This window comes from Neovison vison, chromosome 13, assembly GCF_020171115.1.
Source record: "Neovison vison isolate M4711 chromosome 13, ASM_NN_V1, whole genome shotgun sequence".
Classification (NCBI taxonomy): domain Eukaryota; kingdom Metazoa; phylum Chordata; class Mammalia; order Carnivora; family Mustelidae; genus Neogale; species Neogale vison.
In genome coordinates this window covers 147,906,212-147,932,693 of record NC_058103.1, presented here as the reverse complement: position 1 = coordinate 147,932,693, position 26,482 = coordinate 147,906,212, and the positions used below count along the sequence as shown (strand labels likewise).

General features: G+C 46.7%; 2 protein-coding genes across 3 annotated transcripts in view; both read left to right on the top strand.

The window, feature by feature from the left end:
- Positions 1-12,821, top strand: part of SEC11A (SEC11 homolog A, signal peptidase complex subunit) — a 41,039-nt gene extending 28,218 nt beyond the window's left edge. The window contains exons 4-6 of the mRNA XM_044229799.1: positions 5,469-5,588; positions 12,234-12,291; positions 12,484-12,821. Of these exons, the coding sequence (XP_044085734.1) occupies positions 5,469-5,588; positions 12,234-12,291; positions 12,484-12,534 (229 nt within the window). The 3' untranslated portion in view covers positions 12,535-12,821. The remainder of the gene's footprint in view (positions 1-5,468; positions 5,589-12,233; positions 12,292-12,483) is intronic.
- Positions 12,822-23,308: 10,487 nt separating this feature from the next.
- NMB (neuromedin B) lies at positions 23,309-26,211 on the top strand. 2 transcript variants are annotated; one of them, XM_044230081.1, is made up of 3 exons: positions 23,309-23,490; positions 24,121-24,293; positions 25,937-26,211. In XM_044230081.1, exons 1-3 carry the CDS (start codon positions 23,334-23,336, stop codon positions 26,099-26,101), a joined length of 495 nt encoding a protein of 164 aa, XP_044086016.1. In that variant the 5' UTR covers positions 23,309-23,333; the 3' UTR covers positions 26,102-26,211. The 2 variants fall into 2 exon arrangements, with proteins under 2 accessions (XP_044086016.1, XP_044086017.1); XM_044230082.1 differs by having other exon boundaries at positions 25,932-26,071.
- The last annotated feature ends 271 nt before the right edge of the window (positions 26,212-26,482 follow it).

Here is a 26,482-nt window from a genome sequence, read left to right as displayed (position 1 = left end):
AAACTAAATAGTTATTCATTAATTCATTTATTTCTCTGAAGCTTTTTCTGGAAGTTTTTTTGGTTTCCTTTTACTTCCCAACAAGATCGATAGCCCTGTGTATCACCCCCCAAAAAACTACATGAAGGTTGATTCTAAACAGAATCTTCTAATGTAATTGATGAGGTAACCCTACGTAATCCTTAAAAAAAAAACCAAAACACCAAAAAGCTATATGGCAATCTGACAGACATATCCAGTAAGAATAAATTTACCAACTTTTTCAAATTCCAAAGAAAAATTCTTTTTCTTTTAAAATTTTTAAAAATTCTTTTTTTTTTTTCAAGATTTTATTTATTTATTTGACAGAGAGAGATCACAAGTAGGCAGAGAGAGAGAGGAGGAAGCAGGCTCCCTGCTGAGCAGAGAGCCCGATGCAGGGCTCGATCCCAGGATCCTGGGATCATGACCTGAGCTGAAAGCAGAGGTTTTAACCCACTGAGCCACCCAAGCGCCCCTTTTTCTTTTAAAATTTTATGTAATGTCTACACCGAACATGGGACTCAAACTCACAACCTCAAGATCAAGAGTTGTGCACTCCACTGACTGAGTGTGGGGAATTTCTAAATTCCAAAGAAAATTTCTAAAATCTGGGGCGCCTGGGTGGCTCAGTTAGTTAAGCATCTGCCTGGTCATGATCCCAGGGTACTGAGATTGAGCCCCGAGTCAAGCTCTGTGCTCAGCGGGCAGTTTGCTTCTCTCTCTTCCCCTCTGCTGTTCCCCTGCATGTATTCTCTCTCTCTGTCAAATAAATGAATAAGATCTTAAAAAAAGAAAGTACGAAAATGTTTAAAATCTAAGTTACTCTTTTGAACATAAACTCTTGCATTTTAGAGTTGGAAGGGATGTATGTGGAACCTTTAGAATCACCTGGAGGGGAGGTGGGGCATAACAATGAGCAAAAATTCTCCCCTCTCTGGGTCTTTTTCCTTATCTGCAATATTAAGATTAATATTTTAGGAAGATGAATTACAACATTTGTGAGTTTGGAACCTATGCTTTCTTGTCCAGCTCCATATTCCTCACCCCCTCCCTTAACAATTCTGTAGTGTTTCTAGTTAAAGAAAACGTTCAGGAGGGAAGGAAAGAGAAATAAAGGAAAAGGGAAGTATCCTGAAGGACACCTGGAGGGGAAGGGAAACAGTGAGGCAGTGATTTCACTTCTTGAGAATGAGGGAGCCCTGAATAAACAGTATTTTATTCTTACCCACCCTCTAAAGTCATTTATTTTTTCCACTTAGAGAAGAGGGAACTGTCAACTGTTGCCCTTTTTTTTTTTTTTTTTTTTAAGATTTTATTTATTTATTTGAGAGAGAGCGAGCACAACCAGAGAGAGTGGCCGTCAGAGGGAGAAGCAGGCTTCCTGAAGAGCAGGGAGTTCTACTGATCTAGGGTTTTTGGTGATTTCATTTCAGACTCTTGAGATGCCTTCAACTTGAAGGTCTGCTTAGATAACAGATGCAGTTAATATTCTGAAGCTTCCAATTTCCGTTTTTTCTTTTGGGGGGACTAAATTTCCCGATTGTGAATATCATTTGATTTAGTAGTGTTAACAGTGTTCTTAAATATGACACTAAGTAATGACCAGAATGGAGGAAGTGCTTTAGTAAATGTGCCCTGAACATTTTCAGGCTGATTTTTGCACTGTTACTCATTTCTTTCATCTGAACATTGTCTTAAGAAATAAAATCCTGAACTCTGAGAAGAAAGGTGAGTCATTCAGCTGACCTCTCTCTTTGGTCTCATGCCTCCTTTCCTTCTCCACCTGCTTCTTATGTCCAGTGCCTTTGTAAATTTGTCAGTATCAGAAAAAGCTCATTTTTTCATATATTGACTCTCCATCTTGTAATAGTCTTATTATACAGCATATAATAAGATGCTATATAAAATTGCTAGGGCGCCTGGGTGGCTCAGTGGGTTAAGCCTCTGCCTTCGGCTCAGGTCATGATCCCAGGGTCCTGGGATCAAGTCCCGAGTCAGGCTCTCTGCTGAGCAGGGAGCCTGCTTCCCCCCTCTCTCTGCCTGTCTCTCTGCCTACTTGTGATCTCTCTCACTTTGTAAAATAAAATGGGTAAATATAGCAACCAGAAATCACATACAGCCATAACACCCAGAGAAAATGTTAAATTTTGGATGATTCACTCTTTGTTTTATAAATATGCATTTCCCCCCGTATAGCACCAGCAGGCAAGGTTACACATGCTCCGGCAGACAGCGGAACTTCTCTTCTTTGAGTCCTTCTCCCCCTACCTGCTCTCTTGTTTTCCATTTTCTTCCAACAGAAACGAGTCAGGAAAGAGCTAGGACGTAGTGAGGTTTGTGTTTTCATTTAAGTGACGGCATCACTTTGAAATATTCTCAGTTGACTTAATTCTCTGGGGTAGTTCTCACATTAGCCTGCTAGTCAAGTCCCTCTTAATGATGACGCTTTTCCCACATATAAATTCCTGCTTGATTTTATAGTCCTCTCTGAGGGGCACTTACTAAATTCCTATTATGGTTTGATGATGGTGAACACTGGCATGTGGTCAAATATTTGGCAGGAGAAAGTTTGCAATTGGGATGACTTGGTCCTCTTCTTTGCTCTTTCTGGGCAGAGAGAGAGTGTGTGTTGCCCCATTTAGCTTTCTGGGTCTTACTTTTTCTTACCTAGAAAGTGATTCATTCTTCCCTGCTAACATCACGGTATTATGATGGTTGAATTAAAGTGCGAGCATGCAGAGCTCCTTGGAGATGGATGGTATTGAATATTTGGTCCCCGTGGTGGCCGGGGGAACGCCCCGCATGCGCGGGTCATCAGCCCGTGTTGGGGCTGTGAGCGGTGAAGTGCTGGGGTAGTTTGACAGCGGCTCTAACAGGAGCCAGTGCCGCCACTGCCTTTCGTAGACGGAGACGCTGCCTTTTCACCAGCTCTAGTGGTGCCTCCCGACGCCGTCCCGGAGCGGGGAGCTTGAGTGTGTGTGTGTGTGTGTATGTGTGTGTGTGTGCACACGTGTGTGTCTTCGCCTTGTTGGCGGATCAAGTCTTTGAGGAGAGCCCCAGCCTCCTGGAGCGTCCCTGTTCTTTCCTGGGGAGCTTCTCCACCCCCATTTCCTTTCGTGAAATCTGACGTTCCTGTTCTGCTTCCGTGGGCTCGCTGCTGTTTGCCCGGCTCAGGGAACTCTTCCTTCCCGGGCTCCTGCCTTTTGCTCCTGCCGCTGCCCCGCTTGGCACCTGCCCTCTTCCACTCTCCTGAAGTCTTCAGCCCCCCTTTCCCTCACTGAGTTGTCAGCTAAGGATTATTTTTCTCTGTATATATTTGCGTTTTTTTCTAACTAGAATCTCTTTTTTTTTTTTAGAATCTCATTTTTAATGTGACTCTTTGCACTTAACTGTTTTTGGTGTTTGCAACACCTTCCAATTTAGTTTCATCTGCACATTTCATGTCTCGTGAGCCAGTTTCTGGCTTAGAATCTAAGTGGATGTTAGTCAGTAGGAGTCTGAGGCCAGTTTTCTTCTTTGTATAATACTTAACCCAAATGCACTTGAATTAGGTTTAAGATAGTCTTTATCAAACAGTAAAATGTACTCTGCTTTCAATTAAATTTTAAAATTACTAGAAACCTCCTGGTTTTGTTTTTTTTTTTAAGATTTTATTTATTTATTTGACAGAGATCACAAGTAGGCAGAGAGGCAGGCAGGCGGCGGGGGTTGGGAAGCAAGCAGGCTCTCTGAAATTCGGAGCTCGATCCCAGGACCCTGAGATCATGACCTGAGCCGAAGGCAGAGGCTTAACCCACTGAGCCACCCAGGCGCCCCAACCTCCTGTTCTTTAGCAGAATTAAACTAATAATTTCCTGATCAAGTAAACTGCTTTTCTTAAAAACCCTGGCATATAAAAGCAATGTATGGTTTTTGAAGAAAAAAATTAGAAGTAAAGAGAAAAGTCAGAAGCTAAAGAAAGCCATAGATGGCCACTGTTTATGCTTTGGTCTATCGCTTTAGATCTTTTTCACGATCTTCTTTTTTCTTTTATTTTTTAAAGATTTTATTATTTGTCAGAGAGAGTGCACGCATAAGCAGGAGGAGCAGCAGGCGGAGGTAGAAGCAGGCCCCCCACTGTGCAAGGATCCTGTTGAGGAACTTGATCCTAGGACCCCAGGATCATGACCTGAGCTGAAGGCAGACACTTAACTGACTGAGCCACCCAGGTGTCCCCCTTTTTTTTTTTTTTTAAATATGTAGAATTTCTGGGGTGCCTGGCTGGCTTAGTCAGTGGAGTCTGCAACTTACAATCTCAGAGTCATGTTAAGTGCCATGTTGGCCTACTTAAAAATAAAATAAAATATAAATAAATAAATAGAATTTCTAATGTTCATAGAAGTACATAGAACTGTATAATGAACTCTCATGTGCTCTCACCCAGTCCCAATAATTATGAATTTATGGCCAGTTCTGCCCCACTTCGACTACCACCTCTTCCCACTCTCCCTCCTATATTATTTGGATCAGATCCTAGATACCATGTCATATGTAAATATTAGTAAATATCTATATAGCATAAGCAATGAGCTTTTAAAAAAACATATAACTACAGTTAGCATGCTTACACCCCAAAAAAGAACAACCATACCTTTGTATCATTACGTTTCCAATCTTTGTTCAAATTCCCAATTGTGTCATACATAGCTTTTTTTTTTTTTTTAAAGATTTTATTTGTTTATTTGACAGAGAGAGGGAACAAGTAGATGGAGAGGCAGGCAGAGAGAGAAAGAGAGAGAGAGAGGAGGAAGCAGGCTCCCTGCTGAGCAGAGAGCCCGATGTGGGACTCGATCCCAGGACCCTGAGATCATGACCTGAGCCGAAGGCAGCGGCTTAACCCACTGAGCCACCCAGGCGCCCCATAGCTTTTTTTTTTACCAGTTTGTTTGAATCTAGATTCACTTAAAGTCCTTGGTTGCAGTTGGCTGATAAGGCTTTATAATCTTTTTTATTTAAGCTGTAAATTCTTCCAACTTTCTTTGTTCCTCACAACTTGTTGAAGAAACTAAGTTATTCTGTCGTTTCCTTAGTATTTGTTGTGGATTATATCATGTGGAATAGTTTAATGTGTTCCTTTGCTCTTTTGTATTTACAGAAAATCAGTGGTTTGTATTTGTCTAAATTTTTCTTCACTTAATAAATGTGTATTATCTTCTAGTGTAACTTAACTATTCTGTGACATTGTGCTCAATGCTTACGTATTTCAACTCCTGAATGTTAGACTTTCAGCTTGTTTCTGGTTTTTCCCTTGTATAAACAAAGGAACATCCTTTTAGCTAAGTATATAATCATTTTGACATTCTGAATGATGATAAAATACACAGTGCCACAGCACTTTTGGTGCTGTGGAAATTTTGTGCTTGATGACTTGGCTTTCCCTTACTTTTATTTCCCCTTGCTCTTTTAAGGCAAAATGGACATATCAAGTTTTTGACCAAAGGAGATAATAATGCTGTTGATGATAGAGGCCTCTATAAACAAGGACAACACTGGTTAGAGAAGAAAGATGTCGTGGGGAGAGCAAGGGGGTAAGTATAGAGGGGAGCATTTACTGAGCTCTTCCATGGCACGGGAGATGTGGCCCCCAGTCATATTGTTTGATCACACACAGTTAAATAAGATGTTTTGGTCCTGGTTCTACCAAATCACCTTGTGTCTTTTGAAAAAGCATGCTTCTTAAAATACATCTAAAACCGGGGGGATACTGCTCCAGAGGGGAGGAGATGGGGTACAACAAAAGAGTAGAATATTAGTGATGAGATAATGGATCAGAGTGACAATTTAAAAAATTCGTTTATTTAATTCATTCAAGAAATGTTAGTGGGGGAAGAAAAAAGGAAATGTTATGGGGCACCCTCTTGTCCTCGGAGTCCAAACCGTGCTGGTTTGAGGGTCTCGACCAGTTATTGATCCTGCTCCCTGAAATGTATTTCTAAGTAGTTATTGAATCAGCAACTGAAAGTATTCATCTAAATCACTTTTGCCATGTTTATTTCATACTGTTTTTATTTCTAGCCTTCAAACTATTGGGGTCAAATGAAATTTAAAAGTTATATTAAGCCTGTTTATTTCGGATTTTATCAGGAGAACAGATCAGTGGAGGACAGGAATTGTAAGTTACTGACATGAGGACGTGATAGAATTGTTACTACCTTCATGTTATTAATAGTATTAACAATAACTCACATTTACCAGGGCTTCCTATGTGCCAGAGACTCATTCTAAATTCTTCACAAGTCTTACCTCATTTTAACCACAAAACAGCCCTAATATTTCCATTCTACAGATGAGGAAACGCGAGGTAGGTTGCTTATCTGAGGCCACACTGAAGATGGGTCCGGCCGACCCCGGAGCCCACCCTTACCTAACCTTCTCGCCAGAGTTACTGGTACCGTACTTCTGAAAGCGGGGAGCTGCTGGGTCTCACTGTTCAGATGCCTCACGGGCTCTCGCCCCTGTCCGAACATCTACTCCTTCTGTAGACACGGAATTCAGAGTGATTCTGCTAGAGATCAGGCCACTGCACTGAGCAATTCCCCTCCCACAGAGAAGTCCGCGTGCAGTTCTGAGTGGAAGCTGCTTAGTTATGGCATGAGAGATGCTGTTTGGGGCCAGAGAGGTAGGATCAGAACAAGCACCGGTGTGTTTTGTCTTTTCTTTTGTGTGCATACCTCCCGTGTTAGAGCTAAACGTACTTTTTAAACTTATTTTTAAGTAATGTCTACACCCAACACGGGGCTCAGGCTTACAACCCTGAGATCAAGAGTCACGTACTCCATCGACTGAGCCAGCCAGGTGCCCCAGGCACACTTTTATAATACAAACCAGATCATCCGTGCTTCTGAGAAATGATGTTCCCATCTCCCACAGTTCCCAAGATGCTGCTAATGTGATTATTCAGACTTGTCAGTCTCGTTGAGTGTTTTTGTTTTTCTTTTAATTGTAATGTACAGATTCACGTAGAAACATAAATAACAGTCATCTAAAAGTAAAGTCAGAGGGCATCTGGGTGGTGTAGTCAGTTAAGCATCTGATTTGGTTTCAGCTTGGGTCATGGCATTGAGCCCTGTGTCAGTCTGAGCTCAGCAGGGAGTAGGCTTGAGTTTCTCTCTCTCTCTCTCTCTAAAATAAATCTTTTTTTTTTTTTTTTTTTAAAGATATTATTTATTGGGTGCTGGGTGGCTCAGTGAGTTAAGCCTCTGCCTTCAGCTCGGGTCATGATCTCAGGGTCCTGGGATCGAGTCCCACATCGGGCTCTCTGCTTGGCAGAGAGCCTGCTTCCTCCTCTCTCTCTCTCTGTCTACTTATGATCTCTCTCTGTCAAATAAGTAAATACAATAAAATCTTAAAAAAGAAAAAGGTTTTATTTATTTGACGGACTACAAGTAGGCAGAGAGGCAGGCAGATAGAGAGGAGAAAGCAGGCTCGCTGCTGAGCAGAGAGTCCGTTTCAGGGCTGGAGCCCAGGACCCTGGGATCATGACCTGAGCTGAAGGCAGAGGCTTTAACCCACTGAGCCACCCAGGCGCCCCAAAATCTTTTTTTTTTTTTTTTTTTTTTAAGGCAAAGTCACAGCTCTCCTTCCCCTCCCGCTCTGTAAGTATTTAACTTTTTGGTTTAGTTTCTTTTGGTCTTTATGTAAAGGATGCAGATAACGTATGTATGTATCTATACATAAAGACATTTTATGTGTGAGGAGAGATAGTCATGCTGTTTATAACACTTTTTTATTCCCAAAGTTTTCAGTATTTTTACAAATCAAAAGACATATCTCCATATCATCATTTTCATAGCTGTATGCTATTCCATGGAATTGGTAGACCATATTTTTATTTAGCTGGTCTCTTATTGGTAGATGCTTTGACTGTTTCTGTGTGTGTATGTGTGTATGTGAATAATGCTATAACGAACATCTTAACATCTCACTGCCTCTGCCCAGTAATCATTTCTTCAGTAAATTCACAGAAGTGAATTACTGGGTGAAACCTATGCATGCATACTTTAAGGCTTTGGTTAAATTTTAAAGTATGTTTTATTTATACTATAACCAGTATAACAGAGTGTCCCTTTATGTGGATCTTGATTCTTAGGTATTTAATCCAGTTCTGTCCACTCACTCTGGCCCCCTGTTTGGGTAGAAGATGCATCATGGGTAGAGGAGCCAGACTTTCACTCAAGTAACTTGTCTTTCTGAAGAATTTTTTTTTTTTTTAATCTCAAACTACATACAATATTATTTCTAAAATCCCAGCATTGAGGGGCACCTGGCTGGCTCAGTCTCAGGGGGGTGAGTTGGAGCTCCACATTAGGTATAGAGATTACTTGAAAATAAAATCTTTACAAAAATAAAATCCCAACATTGAAAATAGAGGTATTTTTGTGGCTTTTAGTTTAAAAAAAAAAAAAAAAAAAAAAGGCAGTGGCCTGGTACTGTCTGAGTTAAGTAACTTCCCATGAAGTAGAAACGTCTGGGACACCCATAGCCACCTAGCAGGAGCGCTGGCTCTTACCTGGGCAGCTCTGCGTCGATCATTCTGCCACTTACCTGGACACAGAGCGGGGCAGAGCACTGCCTTTGGCGGAGATTGTGTTTATAAAGCACAAACTGGTAATTCCAAGTCAGACTGTGCCCAAGCCTTGAGGACAGCTTTTCTGCAGACTGGTCTGTGACTGTGGGACCAGTGTCTTCACACAGTAAAAACAGATTTTTTCAAACAGTTGCAAACTAAAAAATTTTACACTGAGGCCTAAGGCCCTAAGTAAAAACAAGCTAAAACAAGTTTATTGGGATAAAATGCACATATATTAGGAGCTGAAATTCACCATTTAAAAGTGTACAGGTCAGTGGGCTTTATTCTATCCACAAGGTCGCCCAGCTGTCAGCAGTGATTTCGGAGCACGTCCACACCCCAAAGGAAAACTCCGTACTCCCCTGCAGTCGCTCCCCATCGCCCTTTCCCTGCCGTCCCGGCAGCCACTCATCATCTCCTTTCTTTCTAGACACGTTATCTAAACGGAATCTCACAACACGTGGTCTTAATTTACATCTGGCTTCTTTCACCTGGCATCTTGTCCTCGACTCTTGTTCATGTCGCAGTGTGTAATAAAAACAGTGTTAGAAAATGAAACGAATACTGAACCAGCTGCGTATTGAAGAAGAGGTGATTCTTTCTCCGTTGAGAAGGTTGAAAACACAGGAGGAGCTGTGAGTGACAGAAAAGGAGCAGGAGGAGAAGAGAGAGAGAGACAGGCCGGAGGCTGGGAACAGAGACTATTGACCAGGAGGAGAGGCGCGCAGGAGAAGGCAGAAGTAGAGTCCTGAGCTCTCTGGGGGCTAAGACCAGTTTTATGGATGAGGCTTTTAAAATGTACCTTTTACTTACCTTGAAACCGATTATTCTGGGGTAGAAACAATGATCCTTTTCCAGTCAGCTCGCTGGGCTCCAGGCTTCCCAGATAGAGGCCCCTCCGACATCTGACCAAATTATTTTCTCCAAACATCAGCAGGTCGTTCTTCCCGCGGAGGCCCCTTCCTCACCAGCACCGCCCGGGGGCATGTGTTCCTCTGCACTCGGCCTTCTAGATGTTGACTGAGCCCAGGCTGCTGTTGGAGCTGCCTTTGTGGGCGGCGTGTTTGACTTCTTTTAAACCTTCTTCTGCTTATTGTCAACTTGCCTCTAGCAGACTTTCTCCAGAGTAGGAAAAAAGTGCAGCAGATTTGAATTGAAGGTGATAATGATGGCAGCGGCATGTACTTGATAAGCAGCCTTTTGCTGTCTCTGTCCGAGGAGGGAAACAGTGAGACAAGTCATTAAATCTCTTCTTTGACTTTGGACTGCCTGTCCTATTATTCGCTTACATTCCTCCTAAAGACCCAGCTGCTTCCATTTCTCTTACAGTGGGGCAAGGGAAAACCAAGCTTAGAAGGGAAAAGGTCTCCATGGGTAACTCATGACCAGGCTGGGTGGTCACGGGGAGCTCAAGGTTCCCGGGACACGGGTACTGCGTGGAGGGAACAGCGAAAAGTCTCTCTCTGTGAGAGTGGCTGCTGGTTGATCATCAGACCAGAATCAGCAGCCTGAGAGTGTTTTAGTTGAAATCACAGATACTTTTATAGCTTTTAGTCTGCATCTTACCGTGAGGCATCTGCCTTCACCTTCTTAAATTAGATGACTTAACGATCACTGGAAGCTACTGCTTTTATGAAGATCTCATAAGTGAGACAACTAAGTTTTTGTATTACAAAGAAAAAATACGTGTTTAAAAACACAGAAAGCCCCTGTCTACCCTCCTAGAGCTTAGCTCTGCCATCATGTAGAGACTGTCATTTTGCAGCTCTTAGAGGTTCCAGGGGTTGAAACCAAAGCCTGGGTCCTAGGAGGGCATATCATTTGCCACCACGTGCCTGCATCCCCCAGCTAGAACTGAGCTGCTGGTGCTGTCGTGTGCAGAAGCATTATTTGGGCCCCACTTCCACAGATGCGCTGACTCGGTAAATGTGAGGAAGATACAGCAATCTGCATTTGTAACAGGCTCTCCGAGCGATTCTGACAAAGGAGGCCTGGTTTTAGGAAACATCAGCTTACGGAATGGAAGTCTGGGGATGCGGAGAGGTGGTTGGTGGCGGGGAGGGGATGGTCTGGTAATGCTGCCAGAAGGGAGAGGGGCAAGACGGGGTGAGGACAGGAGACAGGAAGTAAGAGGAGTTCTTCAAAGGAAGGAAGTGCACCAAAGACAAAATTTCTGTTTTTCAAGCTTGCCTAAGGCTTTGATGATGGAGGTGTTATGTGGGAGGTGATTTCTGTTTGTGCACCTTTGGGACGATGGTGCACAGGTTGTGGATGCCCTGAATAGAAATATCTGGGCTATTTTAAAGTACGCGAAGTTCCGTCTTCACCTCAGCCTGACCTCCCTCCTCTAGGACAAGCTCTAGGTCAGCATCATTGGGCCTATTCTAGAATCCAGCAGGAAAAGAGGAGGAGAAAGGAGGAAGTTGTGCATTTGCTAACTGTCATTTCCTCCCACAGTGCCGGTACCCTGCTAAGCTTTCCTTTCCCCCCTGAATGCTTGCGAGGTCGAGGAGTGTTTTCTGTTGGGCGGGAGACGTGAAATGCAGGAGTAAATGAGATCTCCAAGGGAAAGGAAGAGAAGAGGCCTGGACATCCAGACATTCTGTCGGGCAGTGTTTACCAGAGGTCTGCCATGTGCAGGGTCACACCAAGCCTTGAGGATACAGTGGGAGCAAGACTGGTGTCGTCTTTGCCCTTATGGAGCTTAGAGTCGAGTCAGAGGGACAGACGCTGTGAAGCTAATTTTGCAACCAATTACGCAATTTTCAAAAATGTGATTAAAAAAAAATGTGATAAAGACTCCAAAGGAAATATATCTGGTGTATGAGATTATTTAACGGATGGTTTTATCTTTTTCGAGTTTAAGGGGATAAACTTTAGGGCCAAGGAGAAAGAAAGAGCTAGTGAAAAACACAAAGAGATAGCAGCCAAGAGGTAGGTGGAAAAATAGATTCGTGGGGTGTTCGAGAAACCAAGGAGGGAAGGGATTTCAGGGGAAGTTTGTGGTCCTCAAAGTCAAATTCTGCAGAGATGAACTGGAAGACGGGAGGCGAGACTGTCTACTGCCTGTGGCGATTAAAGTGTTCGGAAGTTTGGGATCAGGAGAGTCAGAGCCAGATATACAGGCGGCTAAGAAATGAGAGGGTAGCGAAATCTTAAGTACTACGTGGAGCTCTTATGCTCACTTCTTAGACGCTTAACATGAAGTGCCTTGTAATGATCGGGCTGTGTTTGCCTTGCCGCCCCAGCTACGTTGCCCGCTCCTGGAAGGTTATGACAACAAACCCAGCCGCGAGCACTGAATCCGCGTGTAGCCTGAGAGTCCCCAGCTGGAGGCCCGAGACCTTAGGTCTGGTACTGGTCCTCCTGCACCGGAACCACGTACCTTGGGCACGAGCATCTGTTTCCTCATCTGTACAGTGGTGATATTCCTAACTTCCCTGTCACATGAGTGGTTGAAAGGACCTAATAGGAGAGTCTGCACAGGGGGACTCGGGAGACTGCAAGTCCGTTTCCGCGGGAAGACACTGAGACCGTTCGGTAAATGAGACTGGCTACAGGGGAGTTCTGTGATGACCCGTTTTCTGTTTGCTTGTCTGTTTAGATTTGTTCCTTATATTGGGATTGTGACGATCCTCATGAATGACTATCCGAAATTTAAGGTAAGAGCCTACACTTTACGGTTCATTAAACATGCGCTCCTTTGCTTCCTTTTGGAAACTGTCACATGGGTTACAGACGGATCGGTTAGTTTAGTCATTGGTCACGGTCACAAGACCAGCTCATACCTGAACTCTGAGGACTTGGACACTTGGAAAAGCTTCCCTGACCTGCGTTCTGTGTTTATTTTCTAGTATGCAGTACTCTTCTTGCTGGGTTTATTCGTGCTGGTCCACCGTGAGTAAGACGCTGCATCGCTGTTCCTGGAAGATGCTGTACTTTTCGTTCCTGGATGTTTGGCGTAGATACTGGGCTGTGATGGGTGGAGTGCAGCTCGCACCCGTCGGCGCTTCTGGGTAGCAACGTTTGCATTAGTTTCTGTTTCCACGCCAGGGCCCATGTGGGCAGGTGCACGGGCACCACGGCGTGCACTCGAGGGGACTCTCAATCACAGGATTTCATATGTTGTCATTGTCACCCTTTCACATTTTTGTACATCAGTGAATTTTTTATATTAAAAGGTTGAGCCAAAGCCCCCAGTGTTTGTATTTTGAAGCCAAGCTTCACCTCTAAAGTGCCTACAGAGTTCTGGAAATGGAAAACGCAGCTCTGCACGAGTTTGGAACCGTCATTCCTCCGTATAAGATGGGAATGGCATATACGGAGGTGGTCGTAAGTCTTAACTTTTCAAATTTTAAATAAAAGACTTTGCATATCGAACCCCTTATCCCTGACTTGTGTTTGTCGGGAAAGCTTTGCCTTCTGCTGGTTCTTAGCACCCTTGGGGGGAGATAAAGGCTTTGATGTGTGCAGTCCTTCAGCTAAGAACGTTGTCCTCATACTAACAACTGTGTTTTGTTGGTCTGTTTTTGTTTTTGTGGAGCAGAAATGGCTGTTGGCATTCATAGGAAATCTCTTAGCCATAAAATGGATTCTTTGCCGGGGTGCACCTGAGATGTGTAGAAACGCAGTTAGTGTTGCTGAAAGGTTCAGAAAACCTCACTGTGCTGTAAAGGCTTCTCTCCTTTTCTGCACTTGAGACACTCTCAGTCCTTCCTACACGGTGGCAGTGGTTCTCAGCATACGGAGGAAGCAGGAGGAAGGTGCTGGAAGGTTTTCAGCATACGGAGGAAGCAGGAGGAAGGTGCTGGAAGGCCAGCGAGCCACTTGCTCTTTTAAAAACTCTCATTTGCCAAAGCCTGTTCTCTTAAGTGCCTGGCTTCACTTTTCTCTTGTGCAGACTTGGAGAAGGAGAAGTTTAAAGTAGTGAATGCAAAACCCAGCTGTGTCTTTCTTCCTCTCATAGAGGCAGTTAGGGAAAGGGCCAGTGTAGGGCAAGCCAGTGTGTTTTAAGTACAAAATACTCAGGATTCTTTTTGTTCTCTTCTTGTATTTAATGTGAAACCTGAAAGTAAGCAGATTTTCTGTGTTGGGCTAAATGAGCAGCTTCTGTTATTTGTTCAGCTGAGTGAAATCAGCTGAAGTAGAAATCGGACCACACTTGAACGCTAATGGAATCAGCATTAAAAAATGGAGACAGTTTACAGCTAAGAACAGTTAATCTTACGAAGCTCTCCCACGCAGAGAATAGTGCCATCCGACATCCCTTAACTAGGCTTTAGCCTTTAAATTCTGGATGTGGGCTCTGAATGACCTCAGCCGAGTAAGGAACTTGGCCCATTAGGCTAGCAAGTGCTTCTTTGAGCCTGCCTGTGAGGCTTGTACAGTACTGAGATTTTCTCAGAGCCGCGGAGTGTGCATAGAATGGCAGAAAATTGCTACTCTCTCCATGTTTTCCCTCCTAATCACCTGCAGAGGGTGGGGCTAACCGCTTGGCCTAACCATCCTCGCTCTGCTTTTGCAGCAACCTTTCTGGGGCTTGTCGGGAGCAGTCGTGTGCTTCGCTGCCCGGTGTTGGGATCCTGGGGGTCTTTGTGATTCTAGCTTGCCTGACCAGTACTTGTCTCCTCAGCTGTCCACATTTCTCCTCCGTATACACTTGAAACATTAAATATTTTCCTCATTTGCATATTTTCACACCCAGTTTTGGTTTTCCTCCTTTGCTGGATGCTCTCATTGGAAGCAACAGCTAAATTTTTCTGAGAAGTAATCAAATTATTCAGAAATATTTGAATTTCTCTCTTAGTCAAAAATAAAGATTATTTGGGAGGGAGGTTTTATGCTGTCAGTTTTTATATTGTCCAGTTTAGTGCTAAAACCCAAGACTTAACAGCTGGGCAGTTTTTTATTAGTAAGTGTAATGTGTTTTAAAAGCTCTTAGAGAATGTAAGACAGGCCAGAGATGTTCGATTTGGTGTGGAATGGAATTGTACGCTGAGATTTGGCTGGGCCAGTGGGAAGTTGGGAGTGTCCCTGTGAGCGTCGGCTATGGAGGAGCATGAGGACCGATAAAACTGCAAGTGGGAATTTGATCATCGCATCGTCTCTGGGCTCTGCCTCTTCCACTGTCCTCACTCCCAGCGAGTAAGTCTCTGCGAGTTGTTCGCAAATGCCTGTCCTCACTCCGTCTCTGTCTCTCTGTTCTCTCCGGACACTTCTACTTGGTTGTCCCCTCTTTCAACTGACGCTCATGGCAGTACCTGTCAACGAACCCTCCCTAGTGCACCTCTTTGAAGGAGTAGTCCCCTCGATTTTCTCATTTTCCCACCATATTTAGTCATTTACAAGCCCTACATTCACCCCTGTCAAATATTCCATTGCTCATAGCCATCCCCGGAATCCAGATAAAAGGTCAGTGGTTCCCTTTGCTGGGGTGACCGGACGCCTTTTTCTCTGCAGCCGGCCAGTCTGAGCCTACTGGAGATCAGTGCCCCGTGTTCATTAATTTTAGTGCCCTGTTTACTTTCACAAGTGTCTCTTTTTGAACAGTAAATGTTGTGTTGGCCTGGTATTACCTACGTGGGAAGTTCGGACTTTGAATTCATCCGGCATTAAGCACCCTTGCGGTAAACTGCTATACCATCACTTACGTTGTCTTACACTCTCATTTCTGCTGGTCTGAGTCTCCCTTTCTGCACAGAGTAACTGTCCTTCTGCCAACTCTCAGCATTTGCAGCCCTACGCTGTTTGTGGAAGTTCGTGGATATGGCCTCAAGTTCCCCCAGCAAATGGGAGAAGCCCCTCCTATGCAGGAGCCCCGTTTTGTAGACACTGTACCCTGTTGTCCCAGAAGCGTCTTGTCACACATACTACACGTTCTGTATAACCAGAGGCAGTAACTTAGGCAGGCGTTATTTTTTTAAAGATTTCGTTTATTTATCTGAGAGAGCACAAGCACAGGGAGAGGCAGAGGGAGAAGCAGACTCCCTGTTGACCAGGGAGCCCGACCTGGACTCGATTCTAGGACCCTGAGGTCCTGACCTGACCCAAAGGCAGACGCGTAACCGACTGAACCCCCCAGGCGACCCAGTAACTCAGGGGAGCATTGTTGTTGAGCTCTCATGCAGGGGCAGAGCATAGGAATCATTAAAGTGATTTGCCCTTTCCTGTTATTTAGTAAGTACATTATCTTGGTCTAGCCAAGGGTAATTCTGAAAACTTTCTCCCTGTGGTTCCATTTAAACAGTGCTCTCTTTCTAGAACTTTTCGTGTTAACCCTGTTTTCTTCTTTTTATGTGTGTCCTTGGACTCTTCTTGCCTTCTCTTTTTCAGTGGGAGAAGTATTGGTGTTTGTCACTTTTCTTGGGCAGTCCCAGGTTTTTCAGAAAACCAGGCTTAAAATAAACGCTCTCTGGGGCATCTGGGTGGCTCAATTAAGTGTCTGACTCTTGATTGTGGCTCAGGTCGTGATCTCAGGGTCGTGGGATGGAGCCCTGCATTGGGCCCAGCAAGGAGTCGCCCAGAGATTCTCTCTCTCTCTCCCTCTCTGCCCCTCCCCCCACTGGCTTGCTCTCTTTGTCTCTCTCTCAAATAAGTATTTAAAAATAAATAAATAAAAGCTCTGTGATCCTTAAGTGCATTCCTTGGTCATTTGCTTTAGTGTGTTACCAAGTCCCTACGGCTCCTAAGAACAACGTGTGCGGGCGCTCTCAGCAGCTGAGGGCACCCTTCTTAGAACATGTATCATTCTGTTGAGCTTCTGGAATGATCCAGCTGATTCTGGGTGACAAAATAGATTGTATATCTTCCTCAAGCTGCTCCTTCAGTCGGGATCTGTTTTCTGGCAAGGTAGATCTTTGTTACTAGAACTGTTAAGTAATACCAGATAGACTTTTAGAAATAAACAACAAATACGACCCTTTGCACACAAGTGTTGGTGAGTCTGGGTGTGGAAGGAATTCTGTGTGACCAAGATGTGTTAATTAAAGGCTAGAATATGTAGGAGGTACCCCCCCCCCCAAAATAGTGAGGACACTGCCTTCTAAGTCTCCTGTAGCATTCTAGGCGTTCAGGACTTTTCCCAGTCCCCACATTCTTGTCCCCTTGACATTGGTCTCACTGTACAGACACCAAGTGTTCACTTATGCTGGTCGCTCTGCCCGGAGTGCTCACTTCTGTACCTGCTGAAAGCTTTCTCATCCTACAGACGCTTACTGAGCATCTCCTCGGTGCCAGATTCTGAACTAGCCCCTGGGGGACAAAGATAAGGAAGGCACAAACCTGCTGGGAACTCCGTGTCTTAACCGGGGCAGCACATAAACAGGTTTTTTCCATGTAGGGTCTTAAGTGGAGTGACGGATGCACAGGGAGCTCAGAAGATGAGGGTGTTTATTCTCAGTCAAGCTCTCCAGTGTATGGCATTTCCCGTGGGGTGCCGTCGGGACTTTGTTCGTGACTCTTAATGGTGCCCTCGGAGTGGTCTGTCTCCTGTGGGGCCCATACCCCGACCGGCTCCTTGAAGGCGTCAAGACACGGCCAACCTCTGGTTCAGGCTTGTATATTCTCTAGTCCCTATCCCAGTGCTTGGCCCATTTTAGATTTATTTATTAATAAATAAATTGTTCCAGAAAAGGATTTGGAGCAGCTCTTAAAGACACATCTAATACTCTGAGATAAGATATAAAATAATTGAAGAATCTAAGGTTGAAGTAAGTGTGGGAGGAAAAAAAGATGAAGTCAGCGGTGAGGTTAGCGCCCACAAGACACATCAAAGTTCTGTGTCCGCTGGAGGAGATCCATAGTGTTGATTTTCAACTCCTTAGGGGTGAATGTGAAGAGGGAAACCATCATTTCTATGTCTTATGGAATGGGCCTAAAATGGAATTAACAAAAACCTTATAATGATACCCAAGACACTTCATACAGAGGTGAGAACCAAGAAATTTCTCTCCTGGGACCTCATTGCAAGGGCACGGTGTGATGTCATACCGTCATGTCTGTATGAAGTAGCCTGATGATTTTCATTGATTTCCGAGAAGGTTCCTTTAGTGTCGGTGTAGCTTGGCAGCTGCTGCAGCCCAGCTCACACAGCCCAGCTACCCATCTGTTCACGTAGGAGCCGCCAAACACCTGTCCTGTAGAAGTATTTGTTTTAGATTTTTTTAAAAAAATGTATTCATGTGAGAGAGAGCGAGCAAGTGCAAGCAGTGGGGAGGGTCAGAGGGAGAGGAGGAAGCAGACTCCTGACTGAGCAGGGAACCCGACTCAGGGCTGGATCCCAGGACCCCAGGATCACGACCTGAGCCAAAGGCAGGTGCTTAAACGGACTGAGTCCCCCGGGTCTCCCCCCCCACCCCCCCACACAAAAGAACTGTGTTCCTTAATCTTTCGAAACTCATTGCCTCTCTTAAGAAGCCTAAAATCTCCTACCTCTTCTCCATTCTCACAAACTCTCCCTCAGGTCTGTTGTATCCAACCTCCATCCTTACCAGCCAAGAATATTTTATTGTGCTTTTTTCTAAGTTTATGTTATGAAAACAAGTTAATTGTTTCTCATATACAGTTATATTATTATACTAAATATGACTTTCAAACTGTAAATCCCTATTCTGCCAGTCCTGGGAGTTTCTGGAAGGTTACCTCCTCTTGGTTAGGAATCATTTCTCTACGAGCACCTGGGTGGCTCAGTTAAGTGTCTGCCTTCAGCTCAGGTCATGATCCCTGGGTCCTGGGATTGAGCCCCATGTTAGGCTCTCTGCTCAGCAGGAGCCTGCTTCTCCCTCTCCCTCTGCTGCTTCCCCTGCCATGCTCTCTCTCTCTCTCTCTGTCAAATAAATAAATTAAATTTTTTTAAAGAGTTTATTTATTTGACAGAGAGAGGGATCACCAGTAGGCAGAGAGGCAGGCGGCTGGGGTGGGGGGAGCAGGCTCCCCACTGAGCAGAGAACCCCATGCAGGGCTTGATCCCAGGATCCTGAGATCATGACCCAAGCTGAAGGCAGAGGCTTAACCCACTTAGCCACCCAGGCACCCCAGTAAATTAAATATTTAAAAAAAATCATTTCTCTAGCACCCTTACTTTAATTGGCCCGTTTCTTTAGATTGGAAAGCTGGATTCCCCCTTTACATCAAGGAGGCTAGTTAAAAGAATTTGTACTCGGGCTTTATGTCAGACAAGGAGGTAAATCACTAGCATGAGCCTTGATCAAAGCAGTCAGCCTGACAACTTACTTAAGTGGAAGAAGACCAGAATTTGTTTCTTGAATTGGTCAAAAGTTGAGGCAGATCTGCTGGCCCTTTAGTCTGTCCAGCAACTCCCAGTGTGATAGGCATTTTGTTGAGTGTTGTCTCAACACCGCAGCTTTAGCGGCTGTCCAGGGAGCCTTTTCTTCCCCCGGTAATGGGCTTTAGATTGAAAGCAGGCTTTGCATTTCCTGGGACCCAGCTCATAATATCGAATACTTAGTATTTGCCACATGCTTCACTAAGTGCTTTTGAATTCATGACAGATTTTTATTTTCTCTTACTGAGTCTTCAAAATAAACTCCATTTTACAAAAAAGAAACCACAAGTTAAGAGATTTGCCCAAGATCTCTTGGCCCGTGAAAGGCACGGCCGCAACTCCAAGTCTGTTGCTTTTCTCATGTCACAATGTTGGGCGTCATAACCCAATCCTTGTACCTTTATAATATCTAATGAGACTCTTTCATTTGGCATAAATGCCATGACTCTTGGGAACTCTGTAGAGACTCTAGGTGGTTCTTTTGTGGACTCACTCAGATTAAAAAAAAAAAAAAAATTCTCAGGCAGATTTGAAACCTCTTTGGAGTTTAGAGAGTATTAATTTGAGTTACTGAATGTCCCCTGAAATACATGACTGTCCCACCCAAATAATTATGAATGCTGGGCCTGGGGCTCATCCCTTTCTTGGGTTTTTTAAGTTCCTTGAGCACCTGGGCCATTGAGCGGAGAAGTTGCTGCTTAGCTCCCTTAGCCACTGGTGCGATTGTCCTTACTTTCTTGTTAGATGTAGGTGTTTTCTCTCTCTTTTTTAACATTGCCTTAAAAGAATATTTTGTGTTTTGGCAGTTTCCGTTTCTGGTACATTTCCTGACTAATGGTGAATGTTCTGATTTTCTAACTAATTCTTTTGTGTTCCTTCTGACTCTGGGAAGTTGTATCCTATATCCCTGACTCTCTTCTTGAAGATTCTGCTGTTGTCCTGATTGTCCAGTCCTTTCCCATCCTGAAACTCAAGAGCAAGACCTGTTTCTCTTCATCCTCCCAAATCATACGGGTGGAGATCTGTGCTCAAACGTTTGCCGGGGGAGTGATTTTTTTTTTTTTTTTGGGAGTATGGAATTTATTTTATTGTTCTGAGTCTGGATGCGTGTTCCTTAGACATCACGGTTCCCGGATGGAGGGGACGTGTCCCCCCTCCTGGCCTCGTAATGCCATGGGCCTGTTTGGATTGTTTTCCAGGTTCAAAGTGCACTGAGAAGGCTTTACAGTTTTAATACTTCCTAGATGCTCAACCGAGGCGAAGTGACAAAATGGCCTCCCCCCCGCCCGCCAGAAAAATAAAACCCCAAGCCCCCCCGACAGCAGCTGCTACGGCCGTATGAAAAAATAATACAAATTCTTCTTAAAAAATAGATTACACAGAAAGAACCCAGAGGACAGAGGGCCACGGTGGGGGAGGGGGATGGGGGATGCCGGGGGAGTGATTTTATACCATCCTTTCCTGAGCAGCTCTGCATTTGTTATCAATCCTTTTTACCAGACTCATGTATGTCTAATTTAAATTTCTGCTTTTCGCTTCCTCTCTTGTCCTTTGCACCTTTCATGTCCATCAAGTTCATTCTGGTTTCCTCCATTTGTGTAGTTTCTTTGCAACTAACTTGCTTTGTACTTGAACTAACTCATCTGTGAAATAGGCATAATGCTAGTTGTTACTACATCAAAATAGTGTTGGTGATCAAAGGAGCATGCATGTTAGTACTTGTGAACAGATGTTACTTAAAATTGATTCCAGTTTGATGAAAATGTAGCAAACAATAACACACATGTCCTTTATTTAAAGCAATCTTTAATTAAAAACCATGGTGCAGTTCAGATGTTTTTTTGGTGTTGGTTGTAACAGGAGTTGCCCGTGTATCTTTTACCCCTTCATCATCTCTAGGATTGTCTTGTGAAGCCTGTGTAGGTTTCCCGTGACTATCCTTGAAGGCTGTAGAAACCTGAGGAGGGCCCAGTGTGAACGCTGGAGAGCTTCCCTGGGGGACCCCACCGGACTCACTGTCAGTCTTCCCAGTGGGATGGAGGCCCTTAGACTTCCCTTGCCTTCACAGTACACTTGGGGAATGGGCAGTGGACAGTGAGGTCTCACTGTAAACTCAGAGCCTGGCACACTCCCTGAGACATTGAGTCTGGAAGTGCTGTCTTTTTTTTTTTTTTTTTAAGATTTTATTTTATTTATTTGAGAGAGAGAGACAGTGAGAGAGAGAATGAGCCAGGAGAAGGTCAGAGAGCGAAGCAGACTCCCCATGGAGCTGGGAGCCTGATGTGGGACTCGATCCCGGGACTCCAGGATCACGCCCTGAGCCGGAGGCAGTCGTTTAACCAACTGCGCCACACAGGCGTCCCTGGAAGTGCTGTCTTGAGCCAGCCACCCTCTCTGCTGGGCCTAATGCTTCTCATTCCAGGCACATGTTTCCTGGCAGCTGTGGAGCTGCTACCCTGCTTCTTTAGGGTCCCTAGAGGTCCTTGCTTGCTGTGCTAGCCTGACAGATAAAGTGATCCCGCTGGGGGCACCTGAGGTCAGTCTTGAAGCTGTGAATGCAGGCCTGACTGGTCAGAACAGAACCCTCAGTCCCAGAGTACCCTGCAGAAGTGAGGGCAAACTCTAAATTCAGTGCCTGCTCCCCTTCTCCCCTGAGAAATCTAAACCAGCTCCATGTTTACACTCGTGATGATAAAACGGGAGTGGGTGTGGTTTAGGGAAATAGCGTCCACCCTGCATGACTTTGGGAACCCGATAGAGTGTTCCAAGCCGACCCAAGGCTTGGACCCAAGTGTGACATCTGGACGAGCGACTCAACCGCTGAGCCTGTTTCAGTTATAAAGTGAGAGAGAAACCTACCAAATAAGGTTCCTTCGAGCATTGAAGTGAAGAAGCATTCAATACCAGCTGCCGTGTGTTCCCATGAATTTCTACGTCTGTGGGCCAGAGGAGAGGAAGGGGGTCACAGAGGGAATGGTTATTATGGGGAGGTGATAAGAGCTATATCTGTACGCCGGGGCGGAGCACTGACAAGAATGCAGAGAGGTGTAAACGCCAGGGAGGGGGATGAGAAGCAAGGAGACCGGGGCAAGGAAAAGCCAGGGCCAGAAATGGAGTGTCCCTGTCCTTATGTCATGCTCCTGGGGACCCAGCATGACATCCAGCCTCTGCTCCACACTTCCCCTTTTAGAGCGGTGACCCACCGAGCTAGCTGGCCTTGCTGTGCTAGATACACGCAGGGGCAATCCCAAGTACCATTACTGAGCCAGACTGGGGAGTGGGGTCTGTCCCAGCCGCACGGTGCAGATCCCCGAATCCCAGGGTGGGTCTGCACCCCACTCCTCCATCTTTCACTCCTTTGGCACTCTGTTTCTCCAGTGAGATGGTAAACTCCTTTGGCCGCAGAGAATGATCTTTTGTCTCCCTCCTCTCATGCCTCGCATGGTGCTCCTGAACATTGGTGTTTAGTAATCATTTGAGCAAAAATAAATGTATTATTCTGGAGCAGTGTTTTTTGCTCATTAAGTGATGGTGCTGACCCAGAAGTTCTTTCCAAGAGAAGGATGGACTTGGGAGAAAGAGAGTACTGGGTGTGAGAGGCCAGTCCTGTAGGACTGCTCCTTCCTGCCACAAAAAAAGTGTAAAATTATCACAATAGGGCAACACGGTTATTACTATTTGATAGTTGAAGAAAGTGAGGTTCAACGAGGTCACAGTTTATGTATGAATTCTTGGTCCGGTGCTCTTGGTGCTCTTCGCACTTCCTGACCCAGACATCTGCCTCCAACCAAGGGATAGGCCAGGCTCCCCCCAGTACAGCGTCCATTCTTGGGGTGGGGGGGTGCTCCCTCTCCCCACCCATCACTGCGCTGCCAGCCCGAGCACCTGCTGTGGTTTCTGCAGCACCTGGGGAGTGCTGGCGGGGAGAGGGCAGGGAGCAGGGTGAACACGGTCTCATTCCCTAAGAGCGAGGGGCTGGCAGGCATTTTATGGCTCGGCTGGTGCCTGGCACTTTTCTGGACACTGTAGCGCCACCCCCGCTTTTACCCTTGTAAAGAGAGGTTCCGAGGCAAAGTAACCACTCGTGGGCCGAAAGCGTGTGGGAGCCGCGCGGCGGCCGCCAGGGAAGCGGGCTTTGCCCGGGGTCAGGGTCCTCTGCTGACGGGTGGCGCGCACGGACGCCAACGCCCTGCGGCAGCGATGCCCAAGTGGGTGCGGGAGCGCTAGCGCCCAGCCCCGGGGGTCCTGCCCAGCCCAGCGTCCTGTGGGGGCGGGGCCCGGGCGGTGGCGAGCGCGCCAGGGGCGGGCTCCTCGGGACAGGCTCCGCCCCCAGGGGCGAGGGTTTAAAAGGAGGGAAGGCGGCTGCACGGGTTTCAGCCGCTGCGAAGCGCGCCAGGGCAGAGGCGCGGCGAGGGTACAGCCATGACCCTGCGGGCGGGGGGTTCTCGGCTGCTCGGCGGACTCCTGCTCTTCGCTCTGCTCGCTGCCGGCGCCGCGCCGCTCAGCTGGGATCCCCCAGAGCCCCGCAGCCGGGCCAGCAAGATCCGAGTGCACCCTCGGGGCAACCTCTGGGCCACCGGTAAGTCTTCGGGACCCGGGCAAGCGCCCCTCACCCTGCTCTGATCCCATTTTTCTTGTCAGGCCGTTCCTCAGCCAGGGACACTAGTGTCCACGCTGGTGAGGACCCTGGAACTCGTCTAATTTAATAGATGGGAAACTTGAGACCCGGATAGTTCAGTGACTTGGCTAAGATCACTCAGCCAGTTAAAGCAGAGCTGGGTCTGGATCCCCGATCTGCCTGCCAGCCGGAGCCCCTTGCCTTAGGCAGGAGTCTGCTGAACCTTGTTCTGACTTCTGGTGTGTTTTCTCTTTGCACCTCCACCCTCCAGACACCTCTTCATTCCCCACTTTCCTCCTTCCCCTCTCCTGTCCCTCCTGCAAGCAGGCGGCACAACTGGCAGACCTTCTCCCTGGCCATGTGCCATCCTCTCTACCATCTCCACCATCTCCACCTGTTCAGGAGCAGCCGAAGTACAGGCTTTGCCACCCCACGGGGGCATTTGTGTCTCCTGGTGAGGAGGAGGAGGAGGAAGGCTGACCTCGGATCTTGCTGTCATGAGAACTGAAAGTTGAGAGAGATGGGGAGCTTTCCCACTGGGATAGGATCCTCGCTCCCCAACTTCCTTATGCCTTGGTGCCTCCTTTCTAGGTCACTTCATGGGTAAGAAGAGCCTGGAAACCCCCAGCCCATTCCTCTTGGGGACAGCTCCCCACATCTCCCTGAGGGACCAGAGACTCCAGCTGAGTCATGATCTTCCCAGGATCCTCCTGCTAAAGAAAGTTCTGGGCATGAGCCTTAGCAGCCCAGCACCTCACCCCCAGGTGAGCCAAGCTCCTACCTCAGGCCCAGGAGAGACCTAGCCAGGGCTGCTGCTGGTGGTTCCAGCATTGGGCATCAGGTGTGACAGACCCCTAAGGTGTGATGGGCCCCAGAAAACCAGGGATTCCAGGCTTTCCTTGTGATCCAGAGCCAAAGGGAGAAGACTTCAAAGAAACTGACCTTTCCAGCAAACCTCACAGAGCAAGAAGTAGGAAAGAAATTTCCCCTCACCTAGTCCCCAGTCTGAAGTCACAGCCTAGGAGTAATTAGCAAGCCTCTTGCAGCAGGACGTCCCCCGCCCCAGACTCGCCCTACCCCAGCTCTCCACCTTTACTGTGCCTCGTTTGTACTTGTGGCTACAGTTGGGACCCTGAGACCCAGAAAGGAGAAGAGTCAGCACCCAAGACAGAGTCAGACCTTGTTCAACTTGACCAGTGCTTTTCCCCGTCCCTCATCCGCCTCAGTGACCCTCAGTGCGGGGTTTCTCAACCTCAGCACTCCTGACATTCTGGGCTGGATAATTCTTTGTTATGGGGGCTGCCCTGTGCTTTGGAGGAAGTTTAGTAGTATCCCTTGTCTCTATCCACTGGAGCATCCCCCCCCCACCCCATTTGTGACAACCACAACAAAATGCCTCCAGACATTGCCAGAGCTCTCATGAGGGGAAAGAGGTAGGAAACCAAATTACCCCTGGCTGTAGATCACTGAGAAGACATTCAAGATCCCTAAGCTAGAGCCAAGACAGCTTCCGTCTCTAGTCTGGTAGAAGGGCAGCTCCTCAATTCCCTGCTCCTGGTGCCGTCCCCAGCCCACACCACCTTCCCTTGTACTTTGTTAATGTGCCCAGAAGGCCGTGTAGTGTGGTAGAATGTGGCTTCTGGTGACAGCAAGCTAAGCTCGTAACCTAGCTATTTAGTAGCTGTGTGACCTCAAAGGCCTCATCTTCCTCATTTATAAAATGGGGATGATGAGGATAGCGCCCATCCTGTAGTAAATGAGACCATTTGTGTCTTGTGCTCAGCGTGGTGCCTGGCACGTAGAAAGCACTTAGTAAGCACCTGTCACAGACTCACCTTCATATCCCCCACTGTGCCTAGTATACAGGGCATACCTTTTGAAAGAAGGGAGGGGCATTTCCTAGAGAAGGCCCAACTCCAGCCCCACTCAATCTCCTGGGCTCTCCTCCTGCATAGAAGCACGAGCCCGTGGGGACCTCAGAATCGAGGGCCGGAAGCTTGGGCTGGCTGAGTCTGAAGGGAGGTGATGTCACCTCCGAGGCTAGCAATGTCACCAACTAGCGAACCTCCAAGGAAGCAGTATCTGGGACTAGGGGATGGGGCTTCAGAAGTGGGGTCTGGGGCAGAGCTGGGGCCAGGGAGAGAAAACACCGTTGCTGGCCCAGGACCAGGCACATAACAGGGACTTCACTTCCACGATCTCCTTGCCTGTCATGACCACTTTGAGAAAACCACTGACCGACCCTTCCCAGGTCCTTCTTTAGGGAGAAAGGTGCCAGGCGGCCTGCCTGAGCTAAGAGCCTGCCCCTGCCTACCTCTGTGGATGCCCAGCACTTAGGAATGTCAGGACGCCCCTGTCATGTATCCCCTCTGCCCAGATCAATTCTGTGTGTTCCCGTTCAGTACAGGAGGCTGCTGGCACAGATGCTGCAGAAGGGGTGCCCCTAATGAGGAAGAGACGCCGACATGACTTAGACTGCGCACACCCAGGGAAGGTGCTGAGCGGGACCCTGGTGGCAGCCCCATCTGGATGTAAAACCTGGGCTCAAATGTCTGTTACTCCATTACTGTGATTTCTGGTTGTGTCACCGGGAATACTGCCCATGAGACACAAATTATGTCCCTGCTGTATTTCATGCTTCAGTGTTGAAGTCGTGAATAAAACCCTGCTCTTTACATAGACTGTCTGGGCCTCTCCTTCCAGCTGCGTTTGAGGGCGCGGGAGGGAAAGGGGGTTGCTGGAGGGCATGTTCAATGAGATAGAGCTGGCTTCAAAAAGTCTAGAGAACTTCAGGACACCGGCCTACTGGGGACTCCTATTCCGTCTCTCATTCAGGAGGCAGGTACTCAGCGCCTGCTGGATACGCCTGTGTTCTTACTCTCACCTCTGCCACCTACTGGCACAGGAAGTCTCTCCTGTTTCCTCGCCTGGACGAGAGAGCTGCCCTCCACTA

What these genes read in the sequence shown, in the direction of transcription:
- NMB (XM_044230081.1), top strand. Translation starts at nt 23,334, where the DNA reads ATGACCCTGCGGGCGGGGGGTTCTCGGCTGCTCGGCGGACTCCTGCTC. An exon ending in GGGCAACCTCTGGGCCACCG is followed by an intron (nt 23,491 to 24,120) that starts GTAAGTCTTCGG and finishes CCTCCTTTCTAG; the next exon opens with GTCACTTCATGGGTAAGAAG. An exon ending in GCCCAGCACCTCACCCCCAG is followed by an intron (nt 24,294 to 25,936) that starts GTGAGCCAAGCT and finishes CGTTCAGTACAG; the next exon opens with GAGGCTGCTGGCACAGATGC.